The 13735-nt window shown below is 43.0% G+C and overlaps 1 protein-coding gene across 1 annotated transcript in view; it reads left to right on the plus strand.

The window, feature by feature from the left end:
* Window positions 1–12979, plus strand: part of LOC307074122 (neuronal membrane glycoprotein M6-b-like) — a 28445-nt gene extending 15466 nt beyond the window's left edge. The window contains exons 2-7 of the mRNA XM_079734132.1: window positions 1086–1272; window positions 1874–2033; window positions 3232–3400; window positions 8467–8540; window positions 10278–10343; window positions 10964–12979. Coding sequence (XP_079590258.1) covers window positions 1086–1272; window positions 1874–2033; window positions 3232–3400; window positions 8467–8540; window positions 10278–10343; window positions 10964–11119 — 812 coding nt within the window. The 3' untranslated portion in view covers window positions 11120–12979. The remainder of the gene's footprint in view (window positions 1–1085; window positions 1273–1873; window positions 2034–3231; window positions 3401–8466; window positions 8541–10277; window positions 10344–10963) is intronic.
* Window positions 12980–13735: the final 756 nt, after the last annotated feature.

Here is a 13735-nt window from a genome sequence, read left to right on the forward strand (position 1 = left end):
TTTCCCTGCGGAGCTATTTTTAACAGACGTTATATAATGCGCAGCTCTAGCGCTCAATATAATGTACCCCCTCCTTCCAACCCTTCCTTTCATCCTCTTGACTTTGGTGGGAGCCACCTGCTTTTAAATACCCAGCATGCGCTTGCAGCTGTGGGATGAGCAGATTGTATCTTGGTTACCTGCCCTCTTAGTGAAGCTTGGCAAAGACCCTGAGGAAACAGCCTTAAAGTAATGGTTACACTTAGAATTTAGGTTTCAATATAAAGGTGACATTTATTTGCTATTTTTAAGGTCAAAGGTTTTGGAAGTTCAGTTGAAATACAGAAAAAAAAGTCTTGGGTCTTGTGTTTTAACCTTGCATCCAAGAGCGTTCTGAGTACAATCTATGTCAAAGCCCTCGTTACAAGGCATTAAACCTCCGCAGGCCTACTCCTTTTACACAAGTGTTATGCTATGATATAGCCACATAAATCTCAACGTTATAAATCCACGAGGCAGTTTAATGCCCTAGCTTTCATAAACCAGCTTTCAGTACCAGAAAACAATTTCACTAGGATCACATTATGTGTGTTTCTCATGCATTTATGGAAAGAGGGAAGAAAGGAAAGTAGGGGGCAGTAGGGGTTGGTAAGGAGACGGAGAGGAGGAAGGGGGGAGTGCTTCTTGTCGCCTGGTGTTTTACATGTAATATTTAAGACTCTCTGGCACATACTCAAAGTATGCATGTTTCTTATTGAGTGAGCTACTAGATTAGATTGGCGTGTATGTTTAGGGGTAATGTGCATGTGTGTGCGCACGCGCGCGCGCATGTGTGTCTCTGTGTTTGCATGTCTGTGTGCGCAATACACACAGTTGATTTGACAGTAGATGCCAAAAAAAGGCCAAATTGTATTTTAGTTCTTAGCGGAATTTGGGTTGATTAATCCTTTATGAGCATGATTTATTTTGCTTTGATATGTTGAAAAGGTATGTTTAATATTTGCAAATGTGAAAAAAAACAAAAAAAACTTCATCACTTCATCAATCTTTAATACACACCACTAATGGCGTTTGAGTACTAAACATCTCTCTGACGCCCCCTGTAGGATGCTTCGAGTGCTGCATCAAATGTCTGGGCGGCGTGCCCTACGCCTCGCTGGTGGCCACCATCTTGTGCTTCTCCGGCGTGGCGCTGTTCTGCGGCTGCGGTCACGTGGCTCTGACGAGCACCCTGACCATGTTGGGGAACCACTTCTCCAAGAAAACCACGGACCACGCCACCCTGGCCCTGGTGTAAGTTAACAACCACAGTCACAAGCCGAGGAAGCCGAGTTGTGTTATTAATCATTCACACACGGCCATCAAGATGGCCGTGTGTGAATGTTTGATGTCACGAAATGATTGATGTCACGAAACCTGAAGATTTCTTTGATTTTTATAACCTGTTTTGTTATTGGTTAGCAAGGCAATAGTTTTATCAAATTTTCTACCTGTTAGTTGTGATGTAATTGTGTAGAAGAAATTTTGTCTGGTCATTTAGACTTATTTTCAGTCTACAGGGAGGGGTTTATTGCTGCCACTTTACAGTAGCATAGAGTAATCTCATTGTTTTTTAAGAAAACCACCATTTTTTTTAGGGTGGGCGGCTTTTGGAGGGAGTACAGAAAGTGATGTGTGACAAAGTGACGAGTGTTTATTTAATTATTAAGCTAGCTTGAAATTCCAAATCTTACCATTTAGGGTGTGTAAATGCGCAAATCAGATATGGGCGGAAAATCTGACAAAACCTTAGCTTATAGAAATTTGCTTCAGGTTTACACAGCTTGTATGCCAACATGACTTCACTTGTGACGAAGCATGTTCATGTTTTTGTACGTGTTGCCATGTTTCCCAGGATCCAGATCTTTCAGTACATCATCTATGGGATCGCCTCATTCTTCTTCGTGTACGCCATCGTGCTGCTGGCTGAGGGCTTCTACACCACCAGCGCCATCAAGAAGGAGCTGCAGAGCGACTTCAAGACCACTGCCTGCGGACGCTGCATCACCGCCTTTGTAAGAAAATCCCGCAAACACACATGCAAACACATACTCACAAGCACTCGCAAACACAAACTCACAAACACTCACGAAGCACTCACAAACACTTGCAAACACACACACAAACACAAACTCACAAATACTCACAAACACAAACTCACAAACACTTACTTACACACGCAAACACTCACAGAAATACAAACTCACAAACACTTGCAGACACTTGCAAACACCCACAAATGCAATGCAAACACTCGCAAACATAATCCAGTCTCAAAAAACACACAACACACAAACTGTGTCCCAGTCAAAGGCGAGCACAAATCCAACCAAAAGCAAACAAATCCTCCTACCCTTGTTTCAAACAAGCCTTTCGTTGAAATAAAAATGAGAGGAATGAGTCAGATGTGTACAAATGCAAGCCTACAAATGCAAGCCTACACACACACACACACACACACACAGACACACTCACGTGCACACTAACTCACGTGCACACACTTAACCCACATAAGCCCTTAGGGACGTTCTGGCACAGTTTCCCGTGTGAGCATGATTACACTAATTGCTTCAGATGTCCATTTATGTTTGTGTGCGCGTGGGTGTGTGTGCACGCCTGTGTGTTTTTGTGTGTTTGTAAGTGCACTGCAGGCCTAAAAGGTACTTTCAAGGGAATATCAACCTTATTGTGGAAATTCTTTGGGATTTGGAGGATGGAAAGATTCCCAATTTGCTGTTTAGTCCGCATGGTTGTGGATTTAATTTATAATCCTAATTTGTAAATATCTCCGTCCCCTCTGTTCTGCTGATCTTTCCTGTCCTCTTAATCATCCTCTTGCCAATCTCTTCCTCTTGTTAAAGTATCTCTGCCTCCATTCATATTGTCAACACTTGCCCTAACCCCACTGTGTAGTGACATATTGATAATGTTATTACAAATCAAGAACATGCTGTAACACGTTGTTACATTGCTTATCACACAGTACTAATTGCTTTATTACACTGGAACAGGTAGTAGCATTATAAAGTGTAACCGCTTTTTGTGAACTTTTTAACAAGTTCTGTTATTCGGTTTGTCTTTACCTTAGCGTTTATTTTGGTACTCCACTGCTGCTTGGCTGTTGTAACAAAGGGATTTCCCCTCCGGGGGATTAATAAAGTTGTTATCTATCTATCAAATAAGGTTGACATAATGATTCCTCCCCTCCCCCAGTTCATGTTCCTGACCTATATCCTGGCGCTGGTCTTCCTCGCCATCTTCGGCTTCACGGCGATCCCCGTCTTCCTCTTTTTCAACATGTGGACCACCTGCTCCGCCATGAAGTCCCCCCTGGCCAACATCACCACCCCCGACTCGATCTGCGTGGACGTCCGGCAGTATGGTCAGTAGAGGGCCAACTCACATGAATTTAGGTGTTTTATGCTAGCTAATGGTTAGCTTTATGTCTGCAATACCCGAACACCCCCACTCTAATGCCCTACGCAAACAGCCCCTTTCAATGCTTACGATAGCACATCATCCTAATGTCCCAATGCTTTTACCCCCATTTGTAAGCTCCTATGCTAGTACATGATGCTAACACAATATGCTAACACACAAATTCTGATGACCTATGATGCACATTTTCCAACCAGTTCAGCTATGCTAGTAAATTATGCTAATGCTCTATGCTAACACACAATTAAAGTTACCTTTTCTAACACCCTGGACAAACAATATGCTTACGCCTTAAGAAAATATGCTATTCTTACCAATATTTACCTTTGTTCTTCTCTATTTCCCTTTTCTAATGCATCATGCTAAAAACCTTTACTTACCATGTTATAACCTTAGTAAATTAATAGAATGGGCTTACAAAATGAACAGGTATCTTTCACTTCAATGTAGTTAGTTAGTGACAGTTGTTGTTTTGTGTGCTAATTTAAATTAACCTCCTCCTTGTTTATTACATACCAGCCTGTATCTTAACCTTTCACCTTAGTCCAATCGTGAGCTCTAAAATGCAAGACAATTTTAAAATTCCTGTTGCTTTCGACCATCTGATTGTATTTCATTCATATAGCCTGGGTCTCAAATAGCCTGGGCCTCAAATCTCACATAGATTAGGCGTGAATTCTCCAATGGATTAGAATGGAACAGATTATGTATTTCCTGGTTGCACATCATGGAGTAGAATCCTTTGGCCGTGTACGGTAAGAATTAGGTTTTGTTTAGTTGGATTATATGCGTCATTATCGGTCTGATGAACATGTATGTGACCCACATTAGTAACCAGCTGGCAATATTTCAGTGATTATCACATACATTTCACCCTGATGCTGTCTGTTAGCCATCGTTGACCTCGATATCCCACCACAACTCAATAAAAATGATCCCTCACTTGGTCGTTTCCCATAAAATTCGTATATTATACTATATTATATATTATTATCATATAAAAACACAAAATTCACAGCATTGTCTCGGTATAGGGTAATGCCCATAGAAATTGGCTATGTATAGTAAGAGTAGTTCAAGTAAAACGGTGAAACTCAATCATCCGTAGAAATGTGGACCTGATTTCCAGGCTTGACTGTGAAACGACGCTTGTGTCAAGGCACTCATCAACGTTCGTGTAGCTGCACAAAGATAAGGGGATTGTGGGTACACGAGCCACCGTGATCTTAACGACAAACAATCAATGGTTTGAAAAGGGTTGTTATCGACGAGCAACACCACAGGTAAAGCAAAGAACAAACAAACTATAGCAAGCTGACATTTACAGAGCCCAAACATTTGAACAACATAGTCGCTAGGATATCCTCTTGTATGGTACAACAAGACAATGGCACCGCAAACAAGCGTATGTTATGTGCAAGCAAGTGGTCATCAGAGGCCCGTTTCAGACAAACCAATCACATGCAAGTGGAGCCTTTGTTAGGCTAGGTTTGGATATGCTAGGTCTGTCTGGGGCTATGCTAGGTCTGTGTTAGGGAGAGTAAGGCTATACTATTGTTATGTTTCGTTAGATTAAGCTATACTAAGTTTGTGTTAGGCTAGGTAAACGTAGACTCACCAGTCAGTCTGTAAACGCTTCGCTCAACTAGAGACCGACCAGGTTTCATTGCTAAAACTGGTTGGCCCTTCATATTGTTGCTGTGATGGGCAGCAGTGCTGAAGAACACTGTGGTACCAGAAACACGCCCATTATAGGATGGCTCAAAACCTTTCTTGCTGTTTTGGTATTTCATCAGTGACAACACATTTGATAATTAGGAGCATGTTCAAATAAATAATCAAATAATGTAACGTTGCTAGACTACATCCACTCTCAATGTTTTGAAACACTCTCTCTGTGTAGCAAAGCGATTCACTAGAGCTCCAGTTTGTTTCAATACGGAGGAGAATGGTTGGAGAGCTAAGATCCAGTATGGCACAATTTCCAGTAAAAGCATCCGTTCAAACACTAACTTGAACTTACAAAGCCCTTCCGGTATTGCGAGACTAAGATAAATTTTGTTTGTGTTAGCCAATGTTACACACTACTGGGTGTTGTGACTAGTTTCCCAATTAAAAGTATCCATGCCAGGAATTCCAACATGCATTGCATGCATATTGCCAACATGTTGTTTGATTGTCTGATTGTTTGCTCCCTGTTTGATGGTTGATTCTCGTTAATGAAAGAAGTGAAGGTGTCCATTAGGTGCTGCCATTTTTGGTAAAAAAAAATAATTTGTAACACTTAGATTGTTTCATGCTTCGCCTGGTCGGTGTTATTCAAGATTCTTTATTTGTATCTTGAATAACTAGCTAAGGTCAGGTCTGTTTTATGCTAGGTTATGATTTGCTAGGTCAGTGTTACGCTAGGTCATGCTGCCCTAGGTCTGTGTTATGATAGGTAAGGCGATGGTATGCTTGGTCTGTGGTATGATAGGTTAGACCACCCTTGGTCGGTTATCCTAGGTACATCTAGGTAGAGTTTAGATTTTCTGACCAAGCCCGAGCCAGAGCCCGAGCTGACCCGATATTTCCCACCACTATCCTCGGGCTGGGTCGGCCCGGGCCTTTGATCGAGCGTTTGTGGTTGTTGTTTTTTTTTAAATCATTGCTTTATTGGCCTAATCTGAGGAGAAATCTATGTCATAAACAGAAATATTATAGGTCTTTATTACACGGGTCTTCTCAATGCCGTGGAACACAACACACTACCCATGCAAGTGAGTGCCGTTCACTTGCATGGGTAGTACTCCGGTAACTTGTCAACCCCAGCGTCTCGGTTGCTAAGCGACGTCAACGTCTTTGACGGATTATTTCTCTGCTGATCAACACTACGAATTCTGGCAACCAAGGGCGTAGGAACCGGGGGGGACGGAGGGGACGTGTCCCCTCCAATATTGGAGACAGGCGCATTTGTCCCACCTAAAAATTATACCGGGGGGAGAAAAATATTTTATTTTATTTTGAAAGCGCAACACAGCGTCTTGTCACCGCTTCTTATTCTAAAAAACTGGATGATTGAGCGTGCAATTAAATAATTGATTTGATATTTATCAGTTCATTACTGCCATTCAAAATGTGTTTTCCTTTACATTTACAAAATTATCTTTTTAGTAGAATAAAATATAACATATTTCTGTTCAAACCATTAACGGATCTATCAGGTTTCAGATATGTGTCCCCCCCAATGTTAAACTCATTCCTACGCCCCTGCTGGTAACGAAAAAATTGTAAAAAGACACACCATGTGAAGTTATTTTTTCGTTTTGGCAAGTAGCCATGTAATAAGCGGGATAATGTATAGAACGTCGCCGGTCATTGTCGAAAATAAGCCCCTTCAGGGCGAAGCAAGACACCTCCGCTGCGCGTCGGTGTCCTGTTCGACCTGTCGGGGCTTATTTTCCCGATAATGACTGGCGTTCTATACATTATCCCTTACATATATATTTAGTGGAGTAGGCCTAAGTAACAAATGTGTACAAAGTTACACATGTATTAAAACAAATGTCGGGTTGAAATCGGGCTCGGGCTCATAATTACAGTTATGCTATTCCGTCTTTTCCTTCTCCTATTGCACTTTACATATGTTTTTGGGTATATAAATGGTTGGCAAAGTTACAATACCATAACATTCCCGCAAGGGGGAGTAAATGACGCAAATCACTGTTACCGAGCTGCCTAGAAACGGCTAGTTGGGATTCTCTCCGCGGCTTACTTTTACTTCCGGTACGAGGTGATGGCGTGTACTTTTGCTGGGAGTCAATGGGAGAGCATCATCAATCACCTTTTGCTGCGTTCCTGGACACGCTGGGGTCGGGGGGAATGGATCAGATTGCAAAACAGAGTTTGAATAGAGAAGTAGATGGACAGAAAGACATAATACTGTTTATAAATTATACATATAAATTATATATATATAATATATTACTTTGTTTGGACACAGTGAGAACCACCAATTATATATATATATATATATATATATATATATATATACACATCCTCCGAAGATGATGGATATATGACATGACATCGTTCTCAACAAATGGTGTAGCTTAGCCTAAAGCTCAGCAGTTATACCTTTGTGATTTCTCTACAGCAGAGGGCATAGTGGCACAATTCCCACAGGTGCACCTAGGTAGTAGAGATGTTATAAGTTATAACGGTGTATTTTGACAGACAACAGTAGTCAACAATATGCCATGTCTGGACATAAAAAGCTTGTTACGGACGCTTGAATAGTACGAGTAGTCTACTAGCCGCAAGCTAAATCAAAAATGCTACGCTAAATACATGATAAATCGCATGTGTGTATAACAGCATAAACAAAAACTTACCACTGTGAAATGTCCTGGTCCATTTTACGACTAAAATCGCGCTCGTCATTAGCGTCGTCGGCTCCATTATCGCTTTCGGGGTCTGACTCAGGCTCAAATTGGTAAGGTAGCACTGAAGCCATAGTAGACAGAGTGACAGAGTGCCTGAAGAGACGTCAGCACCCTGTCAGCACCAAGATTCTAAATGCCTCAAAATTCTAAGAAACAGGGTGTTTCACATAGGGGTTGTAATACTCATTAAAGTAGGAAAAAAAATAATGTGCTAGACAACCCTTTATTGTTGTAAATGAATTCTATAAGGTCAAACAAATTAAATAATAAACAGTTAAAAAGGGCATAATAGGGCCCCTTTAATGTGTTGGGCCGGGCTCGGACAGAATGTTCACGGGCTCGGGCCGGGTCGGGCTTGATTTTCTGGGCCCGATCTAAGCTCTGCATCTAGGTTTGGCTAGTTCTGTTCTATGCTATGCTAGTTCTGTGTTATGCTAGGTAAGGATATGTAAGGTCTGTGCTGTGCTTGGGATGGGCGAGGCTAGGTCTGTGCTTTGCAATGTTAGCCTAGGTCTGTGTTAAGCTAGGCTAGGCCTGTGCCAAGAGAAGTCCCTGTCTGACATTTCATATCTTCCTTGTCCTCAAGGTATCATTCCTTGGAACGCCACACCGGGAAAAGCCTGCGGAGCGGCTCTGGGAGAGATCTGTGACACCAGCGAAGTAACGCAACACCGCTCGCCTCCTAGAATCTCTCTTTTACTCCCATCTCTTCTCCTCTCCACTCCTCTCTTCTCCTCTCCACTCCACTCCTCTCATCTCTTCTCTTCTCCTCTCCACTCCTTTCCTCTCATCTCTTCTCCACTCCACTAAAATGCTATGCCATTTCATGACATACATGCAGGCAGCAGCCTACATGCAAACTAAGGGAAAACCCAAGGGACCTGGGTAGACGAAAAAATATATATATATCGCGCGATTAACGCTCTTTTGGCTTGGCAAACGTTGTCGTTTTTTCACCTGCTGTCTATCAACAACTAGTCACGTTAGAAAAACTACAACACCATACCGGATCTACACCGGAAACAAAACAACAAGCACACTTCACAAAGCACGGGGCAATCAAGGATACAGAGTGGGTGAAAAACTCCTTGTGTATGTGTGTTCGAGCCTGCATGAGAGTTCAATGTTGTCATTAGCTGTTACGTCTTTCTGACCAATCGCAGTTCAAGGCCCACCTGGGCTGTACCACTTCGGGAGGGGCCGCTCAGTTACTCCCCTCTAGACAAAATCGACTTGGTTGCGATGTTGACAGTTTGTGAGTGTTGCTTCTGTTGAGTGAGTGAGAGGTTGCGGGCACACAGCTCAGGCTGTCGGACGGCGCTGCAAGGAACTTTTATAAACGCAATATTGTTATCCCGCAGTAATCAGCCCGACAGCCCCGGAACGTTAACGGCCCACTGGGAATTCTCCCGACTCTCCCGATTACCACTCCGCCACCGCGCGTGTGTGTGTGTGTGTGTGTGTGTGTGTGTGTGTGTGTGTGTGTGTGTGTAGGCGTTATTTGATAGCCTGGTAATGTGTATAGGCCTACGTACGGTAGGAATATTCTGACAGGTTTGAATAATAAATGTTATAGTATTGCCTATCTTTGCTGAGCAAGAGTTTTGTTAGAAAGTTCAGTGATTGAGACAAATAAAAGCCTGGGCTATTGAAGTTTTACGGTAGGCCTACCACTGTCATGCACCTACCCGATGTGAAGTGGACCGGGTTGAATTCACTGCGGGTCTCTCTTCTTACTGTCCTTCTCATCACTCTCTGATCTCACTGAAAGGCTAGCAGCACGAAATCAAGGGATAGTTAGAATACAAAAAAATGTGCGATTAATCACGAGTTAACTATGACATTAATGCGGTTAATCGCGATTAAATATTTTGATCGCTTGACAGCACTAATATAAAATAATTGGGCTGTAAAAAATTATGTTGAGTGAAAAAAAAACAACACTAATTCAAATCAACTCACTTGGATTAATCCCATAAAGCAGAACTGTAGTCGGCTTTTGTCCAGAAATTCGCAAAGAAACCATTGTCTTTTCGAGAATTCAAAAAACAAGGACATCCAAAATGCCTTGCATTCCTTTCGCAAGAAACACCACAAATATTACATTTGCTGAATGGCAGTACTGGAACATTCCAAATAGCTGAAAATCTTGTATTTGACCATTTTCAGTCCCAAGATCTCCCCTGACAACTCTGGGGCAGCCTCCCAAATGTTACACTTGCACTCAATCCTTTCCTCTCATCTCTTCTCCTCTCCATTCAACTTCTTTCCTCTCATCTCTTCTCCTCTCCACTCCTTTCATCTCATCTTTTCTCTTTCTCCATTCATTTCCTCTCGTCTCGTCTCTCTGTACCAATGCAAATCCAGACTCTTACTCTTGTACTTGGTGTTTCACAGTTCTACCTGTCTTACCATCTCTACATCGTGGCGTTCGCTGGTGCCGGAGCTACGCTAATCGCCTTGGTGAGAATTTTTGATGCATCAGATAAGAACACGGTAAAAAAAAAAAATGTTACTACAGTATGCTTAAGGTTTCCATAGCAACACCACCTCCCTCCATGTGACTATGTTCTCCGGAGGATTGAAACGCTGTCCCAGACACACACACGCAGACACTCAACACACACGTCGTATTAACACACCCAGCACGACAACCTAGCACACACATACTCTCACACACATACACATATGATCCCTGGCTGCATCTCTTTCCCTCTCTGAGACTCGACACAGGTTCTCTCTCTCTCTCTATCTCTCTTTCTTTTTCTCTATCTCTTTCTGAATCTAACTCTCTCACACACACGCACACACACACAATAATATTATATTAATCAAATTTATATTTTTGGTTTTAAACGTGATGTCGTATACAATCTTGTTGAAGATCACATCTCATCATAGCACTGTTACTAACAAAAAGTATTTATATCTCTGTGTTCAAATTCTACACACCCTTTCAGATAATTGTTGTCATTTAGTAACAAAAATTAAGAACTCAAAATAAACCCTCATTGAGTCAAAGCAGCCCAAAGGCTCCTTTATGACCAGGCGGGTCCTCATGCTGCTGTGTGTGGTGTGTGCAGATCCACTACCTTATGATCCTAGGGGCCAACTGGGCCTACCTTAAGTCGGCCGTCACCACGCACGACTACCAGGACATCAAGACCAAGGACGACCAGGACGTGGAGGCGGAGGCCCGCGCGAAGGACGGCCAAAACTCCTCCTCCTCCTACACATAAGAGGCCCCCTCCGCCCACCCCCTACACAGCCCCGACCCCCTCTCCCTCCACAAACACACCTCCTTATCCCCCTCCCCAACCCCAACCACCCCGCTGTAAAGAAAGTGTAACGCAAAGGAAGTGATGCCCCATCTCTCCGCGCACACACACACACACACACACACACACACACGCACTTCTGCCTCCTCCCCTCCACCAACTGCATCCAATCGGTGGGGAAGCTAAGGGAGGAGGAGATGGGCGGGGTTTGCTGATGTGACCCCCGACCCTAATTTGACATCACCCTACCCCCTTCTCCTCCTTATGGAGGCTGTAGCCCCCCCCTCCCGTTACACACACACACACACAAAAACAAACACACTCTCTACACTAAGCCCCCTTTCTGAGGTCGAACTCAGGTGCATTGAGTGAGTGGCGGTGGTGGCGGCTGTGACGGCTTGGTCGCCATGGTAACTGCGGTAACCATGGCGCCGGGCCCTGAGTGAGCAGCAGCAGCAGCCGGTTTCTCTCTGATCCTCCTCCCGACACCCTGAAGACCCACTGGTTCACTGTCTAGTGTTGGGGGCCGCAGACGCAACCCACACAACCGTTACCCTACCCCCTCCTCCCCCCCCCCCCAGCCCTCCTCCCCCTCCCCACACCTGCTTTCTTTTTGGTGTTTTATATGCATATATAAATATATATGAATATAATTATATTGTGAGAATGTGTATGAATGTTGTCAGGTTTGGTTGCTTTTCTTTTTTAAACACTGGAGTACGCGAGGTACTGCGACGGATTTGATATTATTTTATCTTCTTGTTTGATTTCTTTTCCTTTTCTATCCTATTTTACTCTTTTAATGGAGTTTTTCATTGGTGATGCGTTGTTGTACTATTTTAGAAGAATTAATATGAAGGAGAAATGTAAAAAAAAGCCCACATAAAACAAGAAACACTTAAAGATAAAAACCTGTGAAGGAAAATTTGTTATGTAAATTAGCAAGGTTAGCCATTATTCAATGACTTGTTTAGATCTGAGGTGTAAGCGCATTAATCACTTCACCTCTCTAGACTTGTCGCTTACCTGCAAGTTTGCTTCATTACTGAGAGAAGAAAAGGGTGTGCTTAGTTAATGACACACACTCGAACCAAAACCAAATCTCCAATGTTACGGTGTTGTTAAGATAAGGTCCCAAAAGATAAGAACAAACTGAACTTTGAATTGCTAACTAACCTTAGTAAGCCTAGCGGCCATCTTGGTTTTAAGGGCAAACTGGGTGGTTGGAACTAAACCTCACAGCTCACGGTCAGAGCCAAGATGACCCCAGGTGGGCGAGGCCCATAGTAAACAAAAAAGGTTCTTATCTGTGCATAGATTTAACTCCCGCCCCCAGTGGATTTGAGTGGGCACCTCTCCCACTCCCACAAATAACTTAAACATAATATTTTATTTAATTTTTTGGCCTACGTATTTAGCATTAAAAAAGTAGTTCTGCATTTGATATAATTGTAATGTAACGACTTTTAAATGTCTTGAAAGGGTTACGGTGCATCTTTGATGACGGCTTCGGGCGCTCGTGACCATACGGATTAAAAAAATACATGCGACAAAAAAATTACCTAAAATCGAATTGATTTCTCGATGTTTTCTCCGTTTTTTAAAAGGCAGCTGGGTTCTTCTTGGTGTGATTCAGTACTACCCGTGACGGAACATGTTTGTGCTTATTTTACAATGGCCAGCCCAATGAGGACCAGACGGAAGCCACTCCCTCACGCCTCTCACGAGCCACAGTGACTGTTTTGGATGTTTACACTGTTGTATAAATACAAGTCAGGAATTTTCATAACTATTCATTTTATAATCGGACATTGTTTAATATCCATGAACCGTATTCTAGACCAATCCTCACAGGTTAGCCTGGGAGCTACTCTGTGTGTGTGTGTGTGGGGGGGAGGGGGGGTTCAGGAGGATACGATAATTACAACAAAAAAAGATTCAAGATAAAAAAAAAAAAATACAAAGCATGTTAGTATCGTCCACGTGTGCAGCTGTCTGTTCCGTTATTAAAAAGGACTATATTGCCATGTGTGTTTTGTTTGGTATCCGTGCTTCGGCCGGCGGTGTTGGATGAGTGCGCGCCTCGCACTTTGATACGCGGCCCCGCGCGAAGCGCAGAGTCGGCGCGAGGGACGCTTGGCCCGCGTGAGGCGCCGCGTTGACGAGGACGGCCGTCGTCTCCTCGTTACTTGCATGAAGGAGACTCAATCTGTCTTTGCAGTCTTGTTCAGGTGATGTGTAATCAAGTGTACTGACCAGTGTGATAGGCAGTGTTTTGACCCCCAAGCCCCCCACTCTTTTATAAAGGACCTCCATTGTACTTGATGGCATTGTTAGACCCCCCCTTCACTCCCCAGTAGATGTTACATGATTATTGGTTCATTTTTTAAGTTGGGAAATAGTTCTATGACTCATATAGTGATGATTTTTGTAACCTTCTCTAGTAAAAAACGATATTTTTTATTATCGTGACGTCGTTGTCTGTGCGTCATTCTTGAGTCTGGCTTTTCTGAACGTTTGGAAACTGGGCCTGATGGTTTATTCACCATGAGCCTGGCCTGTTTCACTACTACTTTT

This window comes from Pollachius pollachius (assembly GCF_949987615.1).
Source record: "Pollachius pollachius genome assembly, chromosome: 4".
NCBI lineage: Eukaryota > Metazoa > Chordata > Actinopteri > Gadiformes > Gadidae > Pollachius > Pollachius pollachius.